Source organism: Ascidiella aspersa, chromosome 2, assembly GCF_963924565.1.
Source record: "Ascidiella aspersa chromosome 2, kaAscAspe10.2, whole genome shotgun sequence".
In the NCBI taxonomy this organism is placed as follows: domain Eukaryota; kingdom Metazoa; phylum Chordata; class Ascidiacea; order Phlebobranchia; family Ascidiidae; genus Ascidiella; species Ascidiella aspersa.
The window spans coordinates 20,619,410-20,636,722 of record NC_139448.1 but is presented as its reverse complement, the minus strand read 5'-3'; the positions used below and the strand labels follow the sequence as shown (position 1 = coordinate 20,636,722).

The 17,313-nt window shown below is 35.8% G+C and overlaps 1 protein-coding gene across 1 annotated transcript; it reads left to right on the top strand.

Annotated features, from left to right (window-relative positions):
- Nucleotides 1–2,252: 2,252 nt before the first annotated feature.
- On the top strand, nucleotides 2,253–16,013 carry LOC146164286 (uncharacterized). Its single transcript, XM_083381551.1, has 5 exons — nucleotides 2,253–2,803; nucleotides 3,394–3,474; nucleotides 6,129–6,301; nucleotides 6,362–6,465; nucleotides 15,729–16,013. Exons 1-5 carry the CDS (start codon nucleotides 2,684–2,686, stop codon nucleotides 15,899–15,901), a joined length of 651 nt encoding a protein of 216 aa, XP_083237677.1. The 5' UTR covers nucleotides 2,253–2,683; the 3' UTR covers nucleotides 15,902–16,013.
- Nucleotides 16,014–17,313: the final 1,300 nt, after the last annotated feature.

Genomic DNA, 17,313 nt, shown 5'->3' with positions numbered 1-17,313 from the left:
CAAATTAAACTTAATCTTCGTGCGATTGTGACCAATGATGCGCTATTCTCTTTTGATATAACTGAAACCAACCGGTGTGTTTTTTGCAATTTAAATGTTGAAACAATTTCTCATGTGTTTTTGTATTGCGAACATGTTGTAAAGTTTTGGGAGAAGTCACTGCTTGGATTTCATCAAAACCATTCCAGTAACTGTTCTGTTTGGTACTGTAAATGAGAATGATTTGCCAAACTGTTTACTGATTTGTGCTCGCTTTGTGATTTATCGATGTAAATACGCCAAAACTTTTCCTTCTTTATTAATGTTCAAGAACATGGTAAAAACAGTGAAAAAATCAGAATACCATATTGCGCTAGGAAATAAGAATCTTGTTGCTTTTCGAGTTAAATGGGTCAGGCTGTAAACGTATACCTGTCGCTTCTTATTAAGTGCTATCCATGGGCGCCCGTACGGGGGGGGGGGGGGGCTCGTGCCCCCCTGGAATTTCAAAATGCAATTATTAGTATTATTTGTAAGTGTAATATGTATTACTTATGAAAGTTAAAAATATTATACACTATCCATTGCCTCCAGTGGCGTATCCAGGGGGCGGCAGTTCTTGCCCCCCTTTTTTATAAGTGATGTTATCGTTTTTTGTTCGTTTTTGTCATGGTTTAAGAAATTGTTCGAAGCGGAGCCTTTCAAGTAATTGGGTCACGCGTCTTAATATAATGCGAAACCAAAATCTAGCGCAAAACGCTGTTTTCGTCTTTAGTTTGGTCGACCGTAAACGCTGGATAGTTTTTGTCTTTCGTTAAGGACGTTTAGGTTGACTGACTATAAGCAAGGTGTATTGGACAATTGGCAACGCTAAGTCAAACCTACTTTCTTTTTTTCTCGCTAAAAAACGTCGAGTTATACGCATGTTCCTCGCTGTTCGGTCTCTGTGCTAATATCCGATGTTGGTGTAACATCGACATTTGTTTAACTGAAGCAGATTCTTGAAAGGAGGTATAATGGTAACTGTCGTGCGCGTTACAAAGTCTCCATTTTCAAGTAATGATAGTTAACGTAAAATTATGCTCTTTAAGCATACTCTAAGACCACGTGCTAAGTGTGCAATCCCCTCAACCGCAGCTTGTAATTTAGCTGATTTGGCACACAGCTCGGCGCAGATGTTGCGCTAATCGTGGCATAATAACACCCGGGAAAAACGATCTTCGTTTAGTATTGCACGTGGTGAAAGGCGTGCTTGTAATTTAGGACTAGTTCATGGAAACTTGAAAACTGCGTTGCTGATAGTCCAATTATGTATGAATCTACCACAATTAATCACACATATTTTACGGTCTTGGTTTGTTTTTTTTGCTGAAGTTAACGTTTGCACACTGTGGTTTCGCAGTTGGCGCGTGAAGTTTCATCTCAAGGAATAAAAAGTGTTTGGCATGGGTTTGTTTTATTCATAAAGTGCTTATTAACTGAGGTATCATTTTAGGGAATTATTTTAAATGTTGCCATAGATACCACTTTGCATTCCCAAACGTAAGCTTGGATGGGACATTTAATATGATTAACCTTGTTTCTACTTACAAGTTTGTCTGCCTTATCTTGCTAGTTAGTAAAAATGAAAAGGGGGTGCTGGTCTAGAATCCTACCAGAATTATTAAATCAACGCACAATATTTCGGCTAGGGTGCGAGTTAGCGTTTGTATGGGTGTGGGTTGGTCAAGTATTAACCAAAAGCTAGTTATTACGCAGGGGTCAGCGCACAAATGTAACCGCAAATTAAACATATTTATCCTAAAATTTTTTGAAAAAACATTTCACCACAACTATAAGAATGCCCTATATTTTCTAAATTAAAAAAAAAATAAAAATAAAAAAAAATATTAATATTCAATATTAATATTCGCCAAAATTAAAAAAAAATTAATTTACACACCAAGAGACCACATAACGAAAATTCGTGCGCTGACCCCTGTGTGATAGCTAGCTTTTGGTCAAGTATTAATACTTGCCCCAACCTAACCAAAAACGCTAACCCAAATAATGTGCGTTGTGGCAGGATTCTAGACCAGCGCCCAAATTTGGTGTGACAATAATGTCAATATATAAACATTAGAAAGGAAATTAAGAAAAATGACTGGAATGCATTTACAGTACATAATATTCCCAAGTGTAGTGCTAAGTGAAAAGTTAGGCTCTATCGTCCGGGACAGTTGTACTTTCATCCCCGGCAGAGCCACACTTTTGGAAAATTGCTGTAAAATACTTTCAGTCGCCCAAAACTTCAGTTGCGTCTATGGTTTTGGTAGTAAGATTTTTACTGCTGTCCAAATTTTATCCAATTAAATGCATTACAGCTGCACGAATTTTAGCATAAACTTGATTACAGCTGCAAAATTTTTGGCTGCATAAACACCTTTCCTGACAATATCCAAACGTTTCCATACTGGATATGGTGTCTTTTTAGCTGGCATTTCACTTGAAAAATGAACAGCACATTTTCTACAAAATCAGTAACAAACACTTTCACTTGCCTGTATGATGCCTATTTTTGCATGGTTTATTATATAAAATATCAGCAACAATCTCTTTAGACCTACTGGTGTGCCATGGTGCACAGCCCAAGAACCACTCAAGTGGTGCCTCAAAACTTACCTTCCTAAAGTATTAGAAATTTGTACTTTTAAAATATTGTGTTATGCCTGGAAAACGAAAAAAAAAGTCAACTTTGAATGAAGAGGGCAAGTCAGGTGTATTCCATTTTCCAGTTCTCACTGAACCGGACTCTATTCCTGATCCTCAACCACCTGGACAAGCAGTAAGTTCCAGTGTCTAGAGATTTACCGATATCACTTTTTGGGCCGGTACTGCTAACTTAATTTTTATGTCTTAGCCAACCAATACTATTCTTATATACCATTAATTACAAATTAAATGCAAATTACTTTTAGTTTATCTACCTATTAAATAACACATTTACTTTTTGTGTATTTACTTTGTATGGTGTTGAACACTGATACCAAACAATTTGTTAAATCAGGCAGCAATAAAAATGCTTTTACAGTAACCTGCCACGACCAGACCAACATTTATTGGAAAAAACACCTTGGGAAAGTAATGAATTTATTTTTGCAAAATAAATAATTTTTATTTTGCCTACTGCAATATGCATATGCTCACGCCTCACAGGTCACATCATGTCTAAAAATGAATTTGATTTTTTTAATCTGCATTTAAGAGACATTTAACAATTAAATTTTTTTTTTTAAGTTTTTGTTCTTTTTTTGTCTAATAAATGAATACTTTACTTTTTTGTTCAACTTTGAAAAAAACATAAAAGCATATCTGTTTAGTTTATCGATAAAATTGTTTAACCAAATCTAAAATGTGACTTACCATTTATTAAAGCTGTTAACTGTTCTTCAAGCTAATGAAGTCAATGAAAGACAGTTTCTTGGCATGAAATTACCAAAAAAGATATTTGAACAGGTAATTTTCCAGCTTTTCTAAATTGTTAAAAACAGGCTTACCTTTTTATTATATTTTAATGTTTTTTGGTCTAGTTAACTGAATATTTAAACACCAAATAAGAAACTTGATCATTCAGGGTTGGCAATGAATGAAAATTTTGGTTGAGTGTTCATAAATCAGCCACATGTAGTATTTGTCAAACGAAAAACGGACACAAAACAAGCAAAATAAATATAACAAAAAGGTTCAAGCCATTGACTAGATAGAAGAAATACCCGGCATTGCCCAGGGTAAAAACAATATTTACCAGTTTAATTCTAAACTCTTGTTTGCCGAGATGATGTCAATTGATTCAATAAACCCAATAATTTGGGAAATCTACCTGAATTTTGCGTGGGTAAACAAAATCTAAAAATCCATCATTTGACTTGCGTGACATTCAAGCATAATGCTCAACCCTGTCACCAAAGTGCATCCAACGTAAATAATTCCCTTTGAAAATTAAAATTGTTTACTGTTAAAATTGCTTTAATAAACGTATAAAGTCGCAAGCTCGCCCGTGAAGAAGTGAGTCATAGATTGAAGAATATTTGCATCTGACTGACACACAAACCTCAATCTATTTATAGAGATAGTAGGATTTTCCTGCTGTTTTTGAGAAAATAAGATTGACTAAAGACTCCTTAAAGAATGTAGCTTATTTTCAACCAAAATGTATAATAGAGTGCTAATGGTGTTTCACAAATACTTAACGTTGTTTTGGTTGCTATAAAATGTATTATATTAGTTTTTCTTTTGTGTCTTACCACTTAATTCAAGAGTTTTAAACTACTTAACTTTGCGGTAGATATTGTTGCTGTAGTTCGGGTTATTCATTTTTGCAGTGTAAGTTTAGTCAAGATTGCCGTGATAAAAGCCATTATAGCTACTTGCTAACCATTTTTAGTATAAACAATGTGTAAAAGAAATTAAAATTAATAATGACAAATGTTCTTTTTTTTTCTGTTTTTTTACTTTTGTTGCGGTTTTTGTTGCATATGCATTTAATTCTAATTTTCCTTGCGCATTTACTCGAAAATTTGACTAGCAACAAGGTACCTTCTAAGCTCACATGTTTTGTGGTATCACAGGCTGACCCATTTTTGTGATGTCATACTTGAATGAACACAAAATAAACTACCTGATGACTCTTCAAAAGTTTTATTCCTAAAAATATGGTAACCCTAGACTTAAGTAGCTTTAAAACTCAGGTATTTGATTGCATAATGCAGTTAGAAAACAGACAAATGTACATGTAGATCAAATGATTGTCTAAATCGGGGGCCGGCAACCACCTATGCCCATTGCCCAGTGCATGTCAGCGAAGAGTTTGGTACTGGCCTGTATGTTCGGCCCGCCAATGTGAATCATCTGGCAAACGCCTCTTATAAACTGGGTATGAGGCCATTTCTCTTATTATTTCTTGGGTATGAGGCTATTTCTCTTGTTATTGCAACAACCTAAATGCGAACGTTGTGAGTTTTGCGCAAATCTTGTTCATGCATAGTAGTATGTTTGCGTTTTGAAGAACTCTTTTTAGTCTGAAAGTGGCATGCCTACTTTGGATTGGAACTATTGACAATAAAAGTTTCGCCAACTAATTATATCTGAATGAATTTTATTGCGCTTCACCGGTATCCATTGTTCTTTTCAATATTAGCATAACACTAATAGGTTAATCCTACTCAAATTACCCCATAAACTAAATAATGGATGAAATTTATTGCGTTTCAATGAAGTATTTTAATTCCCTTTTTAATTGTGACCATGGATAACACTGTGTGGACTCAAACTTTAGACTAAATAAACACAATTTTTCGTGACAAACGTTTTTACTGCCTTCTTCCTAAATGTCCATAGACCCATAAATTATTAATAATCATAAAACATGGCTGCGGAGTCGGGGTAGGGAGTTGGGATTCGAGTAAGATCACCTAAAACTACCCCAGAACGTTGTGTGCGCAGTAAAGTAGACTGCTGTATATCCACCCTGTTATTGTTGCATAAATGGGTGGTATGCAGGCTGTATTATCGGCGCGGAACTCGATGGTTAGGCAAATTTGAGTCGGACTGTGGTTATTTTTTAACCACTCCGTAACCTGTAAAAACCTTAGGTACGCAACTGATTAACAGTTGTTTAACAACATAATTGACATTGAAAATTAAAGGCTCGCAGAAACCTTTCTAAGTTTGGTTTGGCTCGCAACTAGGGCAAGGTTGCCCACATGTGGTCTATAATTATTCGGGTGTCGCCCTGCCGTTCGTACCTTTTCACATTGCCATTATATTAGGTTTTTCTATGACGCAACTATATGTTGTTTTATCTCTACATACTTTAGGCAAAACAAGCTTCTCATTTAATCAAAGTTGTAATAACTTTTAGATTACTGAACAGTGAACATTTGATTTTGTTTGGAGGTCGGTCTGTGATAAAATAACAGTTTTTAAACCAGTCCACTGAGGTTTCAGAACCTTGGTCTAAATAAAGCAGGCAACACAAATTGTCTCATTTAACTATTATATCATAGTAACTTTAATATGACAGTATGGTAGATATAGGCCCACATATAAAAAATAACTAAAACCCTAATTATTTTTGATTGCTTAAAAATATCTGTGAAACTTAATTTCAGCTTACTATTCAAGAAATAAGAGACCTAAAAATAGTATTTGACGCTTTTGACTTGGATAGCTCAAATACTATAGATGTAAAGGAAATGCATCGGGCGATGAAAATTCTTGGATACCGTCCATCAAGAATTGAAGTTCGGCAAATGATGGCAGATGTTGACACACAAAAAACAGGGTAAGGTGTTTTTATCAAAGGTAGACTGGTTTATATAAGCTAAAAATAATATTTCTGTAGAGACATTTCTTTTACTGAATTTCTACTATTTATTATTGAGTTTCAAAATGGTTCACGGGATATCTATGAAGAAATTAAACATGGATTTAAAATGTTTGATACAGGTATGTTTTTATTTTTGAAATTACACTAAACATTTTTAAAATTAGAAAATTCATAACCAAGGGAGCTGTAAATCGTTTTAAAACGGGTATGTCTTGGTATCCAACCATTGTTTTTTTAATGTCTGTTGTTTCATAGATCTGGAGTTAAAATGTCTTTAAAAAAACAAACAAGGGCACGATGTCGCCCTCACAAACTGGGCTGACAACACACTGCTTGTAAATAATAATTGAAATTACGCGTGCAAATTGGAACGTACATTATGACACAATAACGTCACATGTAATGTGGCAAGTCAATTGTTGTATGAAATTGTTGATTGTCTTAGATTTAGAAGACCACCATAATTTTTTTACGAAAAAGTATATCTTGTTTCGAAATAGAAAATGCTCTGGATGCAGCCACACCTGGCATTGTCCTGCGCCAAACCAGTGCGAGTTTTCCTGTAGAATATTGCTAAATATGTGATTTTTGTTTTCCCGGGGTCGCCAAATTCATTCTGTTTTCACACCGGTGCTATTTTTTGGTGTTTTATGGCAGTGCTTCTTAAACTTTTTTAGTTTTGTTCACCCCTAGCAGCTATCTCCAGATTTCATTCACCCTTCTCATGATATGACAAAACTATCTTGTCTATATATAGCAGCACAAAATGACTTAAGGTTGTTTTGATTTTTGTTAAGATCAGCTCAAGCTAAGTTTTACCATTGCAAATCTACAATTTCTCGAGTCCAGAGATATAAAGCTACAAAAGCACCGAACACAGTCACAAAGTTTAGAAAAACAATGGACTATCATCCATTTCCGACAGTTTACCCCTTTTGATTGGTTCACCCCTGCAAACATTTTATTCACCCTGGGGTGAACCATTCACCTGATTAAGAAACATTGTTTTATGGGACCGAAAAGGTATCTCTAACTTCTAAGGAAAATAAGTGCTACATAGCAATGCTTGAAACTTTGTCTCATTTAGATTTAATTTTATCCTGTAACTAACAGAGGTGGTTAATCGATAAATGTTTAATCGTCCTCGTATGAGTTGAAAGTGGAAAAACAATTCCACAGCAAAACCTGGAAAAAAATTTACCGTAAAAGCCTGTTACATCAGAATAGATTGTCTGGGCATCTATTGTTATACCCAGTAGCATATCCAGGGTGATATTATCGTTTTTTGTTCGTTTTGTCAGGGTTTAACTCACCGTCCGAAGCGGCAATGTTTTTAATGTTATTGGGTCGCACGTCTTAAGCCAGGGCTTCTCATTCGTGGTCCTCGGCCCCCCTGGGGGGCACGGGCATACCTCTCAAGCTATAGGTCATGGTATTACAAAACTTCTGACCGATAACCTTTCTCCTTATCATTAGGTGTCTGTCAAATAATTTCAAAACTCATTAGGATTCACCATTCTGGATTCGTTCCTCTAGATGCAAAACCAATTTTTGTAGAATACCTTTGGATTTTAGGCCTACTTTGCAGATCCCTACTCACCCGTTTATTATTCTACAATTATTGCTAGAAGTATTATGCATATTTTATCGGAAAAGTTTAAACCTAGACGTCAGGCGTTATAAAAAACAGACTTTCACTTCCATGACTGCAATGAAGCTTCCATACATGGGCGCCCGCACGGGGGGGGCCTAGAATTTCAAAATGCAATTATTAGTATTATTTGTAAGTGTAATATGTATTAGTTAAAAATTTATATGTATTAGTTAAAAATTTATTTATAAATTCGATAATTGACAATGCTAAGTCAAACCTTCATGGAAACTTGAAAACTGTGTTGCTGATAGTCGAATTATGTATGATTCTACCAGGGACGCCGGAGAGGGGGGGCGCGGGGGGGCCCTTTGCTAAGGGGGGCAAGGGGGGGGGGGAGTGCCCTTTTCATGAATGATATATTGCTTTCACAACGTTAAATATTATGCGACGGAAATCATAAAGCAGTGTTGTACACGCATTTTTTTATAAGAAACTTGGCTCAAGCCGAGTACTAAAAGTTTCTTAAATTATGTCGCCCGAAAAATAAAATTTGGACACATGTTGTTTTTGTCCGAATTATTAATTTTTTTTTTTCAGTCAATTTTTTGTGGCTCACTTTTGACAAGGAAAAAAACATAGTTGGAGCATGAAATTTTCACAACTGTTAAATACCAAAGTTGTTTCTAATGTAAAAAAAATTTGCCCAGGTTCTAAGGGGTGGTTTTTAGGGGGGAAAAACTGTAATTTTTCGTTAATTTTGGTTTTAGGCACTTTTCAGAGATAAAAAAATGTAAAAAAATCTGATATATTTATGGATGATGGATAAACGACATATGCAATGCTAAGTAACAAAATTTTAAACCTTACCCCTGAACTGTTCATCCGGGGGGTCAAAATGCAAAACACTTTAGGAAATTTCAATGATATATTTACACTGGAAGGAAATTACATAAAAATCTGAAAATTTCACAAATGTTAGAACCATTTAAAGCTGATGTTAAAATAAACAATTTACCTCTTGAAAAAGGGGGAGTATTTTAAGGGGGTAAAATTGAAATTCGGCCATTTTTGTGTTTGGAGGTATCTTAAAAACTAAAGAAAACATTGTTAAATAGTTTTCAATTATAAAGACAAATTATAGGTTGCTTCACAGCAAAATTTTGACCTTCAACTCAAAATAATTAACCCATGGGGGAAAATAATTAACCAAAAATATAGAAATTAAAGTGATTTTTTGATGAGAAAAAAATTGCAAACAGAGTGGTGTACACTGCCTGGCAGATTTTTCATTTAAACTTGCGGCGGTAAAATATGTTGTTTTGTAAGAGCAATAAGTTAACTAGACGGGGGTGCGGTTGTTGTATATTTTGTCAGGGGGTATATTTTCAGGGCTTAGTGTTTATTTTCAATTTTTACTTTATTTTATTTTTTTTATTTTTTTTTTAATATTTTGTATTGTGTACTTTATATTATATATTTTGTTTTTTATTTTTCTTAACTTGTTTTCTGCAAGCAAAAACAGATATGGGCCGAAAACTTCCCAACTTAACTTATGCCTTTGTTGCGAAAGGGGTTCAAATATGGTGTAGAATTTGGGGAATGATCGAAACATTTATTTGATAAATAAAATTTACGTAGATAATGCGTATGGTCATTTTATTAAATTTTGACCAGCTTACGTGTTTGAAAAGCAAATATTATTATTCTCTTAAAGACTAAAAATGGTTTAACGCCTATGGTTTGCTATACTTTTGCAAACTTTTACTCGGTAATTTTTTACCATGGCTTGGGCCGAGCAATCACTGTTAAAACAGGCTTTAAATCTGTAGTTTTAAACAATATGAAAAACACTATTATGTTCTCAATACGCAAACTATTAAATCGAAAGTTTTGCTAGATAAGTTTAGGCCTGATGTTGGTATGCTGGTTGGAGCAAGATGCACAACAGGTGCTAACAGAGAGGCGTAGACTGCCTTAAGATTTCGCATTTAAACTTGCGGCGGTAAATACACCCTATTGACACTTAATTATTAGGCGAAGCTTATCGCGAAGTAATTGGTCGCCCCAAAAAATGCTGACGCCGCATTTAAAGCAAGCATTATAAATGTGTCGCCGATATTCTGCCTTGAACATCCCTTCTCGAAATGCTTCCCTCCGTTAATGGTACGGTGGGTGAAACTTTATTCACGGCCTTACCTCTTTGTGTATTACCGCGACAATACGATGAAATACGATTTGGAGAATATTGGAAACATCGTATTTGGAGAATATTTGCTATTTGCACCTGTTCTGTATGTTACTCCAATCCAACATATCTACACACAATTATAAGTTGTGTATAATAATATAATAACTTATGGCTTTGAAGCGAAGGGGGTTCAAATATGGCGTAGATTTTGGCAAATGATCGAAACATACATTTGATCAATAAAAATTTACGTAGATAATGCTTACGGCCATGTTATCACATTTTGGTCAGCTAGCATGTTTAAAAAGTCAATATTTTCATTTTCTCTAAATGATTTAACGTCTATGGTTTGCTATACTTTTTCCAACTTTTACTGTGTAAATTTTTACCATGCCTTGGTCTGAGCAATCACTGTTGAAACAGAGTTTAAATCTGTAGTTTTGAGCAATATGCAAACACGTTTATGTGCCTAATAAGCCACGTTTTATATTGAAAGTTTTGCCAATTTAAATCCAATAAACGCAAGATTTATTTATTTATGACGCCATGTTATGACGTAGCTTTGTAACGTCGTCTTTAAGAATGCGTTAAACTTAAGCTTTTTGTTGTTGCGGCCCTTGTATAATTATATTTGCTTAGACCTGGTGTTGATATGTTTGAATGGTGCAACAATTACAACATGTGCTAACAGAGATGTGTACACTGCCTGTAGGATTCGCATTTAAATTTGCGGTGGTAAAATATTTTGTGTTGTAAGAGAAATAGGTTTTTTTACTTAGAGAGGCCTCTATATGACAGGCAAGTCGCATGTGCATAGTTTTACTAGGCAAGCCACTTCCAACACAAATGTTGCACGCGCGGGACAATAGGGCGCAGCAGGGATGCCAGCAGCCGCCTCGTCGCGACGCGAGCTGGACAAAGCAAGCGAATATGAACGAATTCTGTATGAAAGTTTTTCTGCTGCTAGATGGCTGTCGTTAGCTACAAAGTGCTAAAACGCAATATTTCAGGTTTTTACCCCCCAAGCAAAGGCCCCTGGGAGTGCAGCCTCCTAAACTTTTACAAAGCACCTACATACCACTCTACGCCATGTCTGAAAATTTGAAGGTTCTACGATGTCTACTTTTTCTATAAAGCTTCGGACAAAAGTCGGTCTGAAACAAACCATAGGAAACCATAGGAAACCATAGGAAACCATAGGAAACCAAAAAAGAATAACGGCAAAAACAAGATATGTCCCGAAAATAAATTTTCGGCCCATATAATTCACTAAGAGAAGCCTCTTTTTAAAAGACAAGTCGCTCGCGCTTAGTTTCACTAAGACGAGACACTTTGCACAATGAATGTTGCACGCGCTGGACAACAAAAGCACAGCAGGGAGCCAGCCGCTTCACGGCCAGAATAAGGCAAGCGATATGAACAAATTCTGTATTGAAGTTTTCTGCCGCTAGATTGGAGTAGATAGCTGTAAAGAACTAAATCGAATACATCACACTATTGACTTTTGTCCCCAATTAGAGGCGTATAAGGGTGCAAGAAAAAATTGTCAAATATTTTTTAATTATAAAGACAAGTTATAGGTTTGCTTCGCAGCCAAATTTATATTAAGACCACTGGCAATCAATCTTGTAAAAGTGCACCATGTCCAACCTATAACACGCAACTTCGGGCCACATCCGCTTTTGCCTGCTAAAGCACCGAAACTGGAAGCACAACATTGGGAGTATATGGACACTGACAAATAAGACCCGTTGAAAGAATATAGAATAACCAAGGTATAACACCCTGGTAAAGTATAGTGGAACCGCGCTATACACCCCTAGCAAAATATACAAAAACCGCACACCCTGTCTAGTTTTCTATTGTTTAAGAGAACAATAGAGCAAAAGAATCTATTGTTCGTTTCGAGAAATCCAAGTACTCAGTTTCTTATAAAAAAAAATGTGTGTAGCCAAGTGGGGGCCTAGACCCCTAATCCAAACTTTTAGAAAAAAATAAAATGTTACTGTTTATGGGTATTTTCGTTTTTTGCCAGGCTCTTCAGACAGACATCCTGACAACGCCTATGGCATAACTTAACATTTTTAAGTCAATTAAGCCCAATGCACACCGCCGTCGTTATCGTGTCGTAAGCGCCTTCCGACCAACGCCGACGCGCGTTTACGTATGCCAATGCACACCGCGTCAGAGCATACGGAGATAAGCGAATTTTTGCGGTCCGGGGGAGCACCCCCGGACCCCCCCAATATTTCGATTTTTTGATCTTTCGTGAATAAAACGAAATTGCTTAAAACAAAACAGAGCCGAATAATAAAAATACCTTGGTGAAGTACAAGAATAAGCTTTGTAATAACTACCAACTACGTAATTTAAAGTGAAATAACAGATTTGTGAATTTATTAGAAAGTAAGTACCGGTAAGTTTATTCGTTAGACTTCGTTTGATTGCTGTTTGTTACTGACGTGGAGAAGTAAAACAAGTGAAAACACATAAATGCAATGCTAGGTATTTTTTATAAGCTTTTGTAACTGAAGCAGATTCTCTTAAAAAATGGTAAGTGTGACTGTTCCAAGTCGCCTTTTTTTCCCTTTTTATAGCAAAATTATTCTCTATAAATATATCCTAAGACCATGTGTGTGCAATTGACACAACTTATTTTCTCTCCACCGCAGCTTGTATTTTAGCTAGGCTTGCCATACGTCCCGGTTTAGCCGGGACAGTTCCGGTTTTACGGCCTTGTCCCGGTGTCCCGCCCGGTTAACCAATATGTCCCGGATTTTTCAATTTGAGATTTACAAAAAAAAATTACAAAAAGGTAAAAACTCCATTCTTTCTCAAAACTAAGTAATACTTTTTACTTTTCATTTTTGGTTGATAAGGCTGTCAAGCAATTTTTTTTAACATAAATTAATTATTTTCCAGCGGGTGTTAATATTTTTTGGAGGTGAGGTTGCTGGGGCTAGTTTTTGTGTGTGGTGAGTAAAAAAAATAAATGGTTATCATCCGGCGGGTGCTGGGAGATATCTTTTTGAGGAAGTCAAACGAGCGCCGTCGCAAACCGGTCACCCTTAAGCAATTTTTATTTTCAAGGATTTTTTCACGTATGGCGGAGTTTTAATGTTTCCAACTTAAGACTTGTATGTTTAAAAACTTCTTGATGTCTGTTACCGCGTAAAATTTAGTTAGAGCTCGCAAAACATCGCATTTAATGCGGCGGTTTTAATAGTAACCAATTTTCAGTTTTCAAACGAGATTTACACGTTGGACGCAGTATGGTACCAGGATTGCGTATTTTCTTGAATACACGCAATGCGAACAATGACTGCTACAACTTAAGGTTTTACGTTTGTGAGTGGTTCTCTATCAATATATGTCACTAGTTTTCGTTACGCAAAAGATGTTGGACGTGCTTAGCCGTTGGGTATTTAGTCGTTTCATTTCAAATAAGCACACATTATTTGCAATTGCAATTTTGTTTCAACAAAATGTAAAATTTTAGTTTGCGAAGACGAACAATTAAATGTTTCACAGTCACGCAGTTAAATGCGATAACACGCCATCCGATTAAATGCTGCTTCCACACAGGCTAAAGAATGTGACTCCATTTGCGTGGAATCATTTAAAGTTAACCCAATTCAGGCACAATAAGCAAAAAAATAGTCAAGGGAAGACCAACATATATGCTGTATAACAATTAACGATTAGAGAAATTAAAATGTTTTATTTAGAAAAAATTAAAATATTTACGACTTTACACACTATTTAGCACTCAAGAAAGGATATTACGCTATCCGTAACACTATTTAGTAACATAATAAATTTTACCTTTTTGAATCATCGGCAATAACACGCAGCTCAAGCAAATGACACAGAGTACAACATAATATATAACGGAGTGTTGCTCTACATTATGCCTGGCAACAATAGCTTATTTCATTTTACAACATAATATGTAAAAGTTGTAAGAGGCCAGCTTGATGGAATCTTACATTTTGCTTTTTAGGCCTTATTGTGTGTTCCCGACAAATTGTTGCTAGCAAAGACTTAAGAGTACGTGGTGCGAGTTCTTAACTTTAGATTAGTGACTGTAAATGCGTTACTCCTGAACTAGATATCTGTGTCAAACTGTCGGATTACGTTGTAAACTTATTAAGGTCATTGGAATTTTTTACCTGTGCATGTTTTATATCCAAGTTAATCCTGGATTCCTAACAAGTTGCCAAGCACATTTCTTGTGTTTTTATTGCAATGCCTTTAATGTAAATGCAAAATTTACATTCAATTGTAATATCATCGGTTTATGTACAAGGCAGAGTACAGCACAAAGACAGAAATCACCCATACAACGGTTAATTTAAGCAACGTTCCAGACCCGGGGAATATTGACAAACAAGTATTGATAACTAGCCCATGGAAGACATGGTTTCAGATGCTCAAAATTATTGGTTAATTTCGTAGAACAAAATCATTGCGAAAAAAGCTGTATTTATTTTTCCCAAATGCTCTTTTTATGTCCGGAAATGTGTTCTTTCACTTGAACTATAAAACAATGCTGGAAACATTAGACCGCTTTCTTTCGCAATGATGCGCCATGGAAAGTTGCCAGCCCCAGGTGCGCCCCGGGCAAAAGACAAAATATTTGAATATATATAAAAACGGCTGATTTGTTACGTGTTTGTGGTCTCACATAGCTACTTATTTGCAATTTTGGTCGACCACTAACACTCCGTGTTAAGTAAGATGTTATTTGTTACTTTTTGTTATTTTTTTCTTGGGTCTTATTTCTTGATAGACTCATTCTTTCACTTCCAAACTTCCAAATGAACAATGTCCACTAGAACAAAATTGATATTGCCTCACTAACATCCAGCTTCTTTTGGGGCCAAGTAATAACACGCCGTACAATGTATATTAATAACCTAGCCTAGTTACTTAAACGGATCAAAACGTATGCGAAATATAGCTTCGCTGACAACAATCACTCACCCGCTATTGTATCGCTCCTATTACACAGGATTACAAGCAATAGGGTATTGCAGACTCTTGAAAGACGCAAACGTATTACAAGTTGTTTTTTTCTCTTAGTTTCAAGTGAAGCATTTACTACTTAAACTGAGTGCAAGTATAAATGACCGATTTTAAATCCTCCTTCCAATCAATCGGCAAAATCAAACTGCGAATGCAACCAAGTCGTTGATAAAACGTTGTTTATTTCGCTTTTAGCGAAGTGCTGAAGGCATTTACAGCAGCGAAATGAAGGGAGCAAATGCAGAAATATGTGATCCGGCCAATCAAAATAATTAGAAACTTTAAATTTAATGGCTGGTCTAGAATAAACGAAACGTATTTTTTCAGGGTTCTGTCCGTTCCCGCTGTTTACACCACATCCCAGTCCCCCTTTGTTTTGTTTGGTTTTGTAATCGTATGACACCAGTCACATCCCTTTATAACATCATGCTACTCGCCTAATCCTACATTAAAAAACTGGAAGCCCCTGGTTCCAAAAATATCCGTTTGGTTATGCTTCTATGTCATGCTGTATGTGTGTATAGTATATATGTGTTTTTGATAATGTTTATTGTAATTTGTTATTTCTTTAGAGAATACCGGTAAGATTACTGCCGCGTCTCTGCGAAAAGTGTGTCGTGAGGCGGGAGTTATATTTACGGATAAGGAAATAAAAGACATGATGGAAGCAGCCGATTTAAATGGGGACAACGCTGTGGACGAAGATGAATTTATTTCTATCATGCTAAAGACTAATCTTTTCTAAACGTTCTGAGCTACTAAGATATCTATTTGCTGTTCTGTGTCGGTAAAAAATACCAAATCGTGTTTTTATTTCCTTTTTATTAAATACAAATAAGCCAGTATAAGGCAATATTTCAGCAATCAGTATAAGGCAATATTCAGCAACGATTTTCGTTTGGTCGGTGCATAAAATGTTTAAAAAAAAGCCACAAGGCATCGTCACAGACTTATAAGCTCCAGAAACTTGCTGCTATCGTTCAACTTGTGCGCAAAAGGAATCGAGAGTTACGAGACTGGTGAAAGTAGTACAAAATTTGCATATTGGACAAAACTTTTAATTTGAAAGACTGCATTTTATAAGCGTAGAATGTTTGCGAAAACCGTGCGCGTATCTTACTGAAATTTTAAGAGAGATGTTGCATACTACACAATCGCTAAATTACAAAGACGTTATAGTTTCGCGCAAAACTGTTTTATTAACCAGATTAATTTGGCTGAAATTGCATCTTGAAAAAGTTCAGGGCGTTTTTAGGTTAAAGTAACAGTGAAAACCTGTAAAACAATACTTTCTAGCAGCGCCATATATTTCATCGTACATTAAAAGTAAAACAAAAATATAACTTAATAAGTTCGCAAAACAGCATTTGTGGAAAGGTCCTAGGACGCGCTGCGGCTTCTCTCAAACCGGTCTAACACCAGTGACGTGCGGTGAGGTTCCTAGTTGGTGAGGCACAATTTTTTTCGAGTCACGTTTTTTTAACAACCACAACAGAAACACGGTATAGTACTACTAAAAACTACTATATGTTCTACTATACATACTACGATAAAAGATATGTTAATTGTGGGAAAATATGTTAATCAACTCTATACGACTCTATTTATTACTGACTTTAAAATGTGACTCAGGATCTGACAAGTTTGCCAATCCCTAGATTGGCCTTTCACTCAACTATCATACGATGACAGACACTTTAACTATTATGCGCATAACTAAACTATGCGCATTGTTTTTTTTTCGCTAAACATGGTAATTGGCAACAATTATGTTTGATCAGTGATCACGCAATACACATGCAAGTCCGCACTGATTTAGAAAATAAGCAATCAACTAAAAAATATTATTACATCGTGGGCCACATGCGGGTCTCGGCGCATGTAATTATACTTCTAAGTAAGAGAATATTCGGGCGGAGCGCAACTTTTTTTTGGAGTTAGGCATAGCTAAAATATATATACCGTATATAGGGCTTGGCCTCCTGCCCAACAGGTCGCAGATTCTAAAATGTCCGATAGATTTAAGTTCTACCCAGAGTAAGATAATCTTCTGCTGCGGGGCTAACAGCAAATGCATTTAAAATTATAAATTTCCGAGAGGCTTATCCTCTGAAAAGTGGTAAACAAACTTCTGTAACGAATGAGTTAATCGTTCGG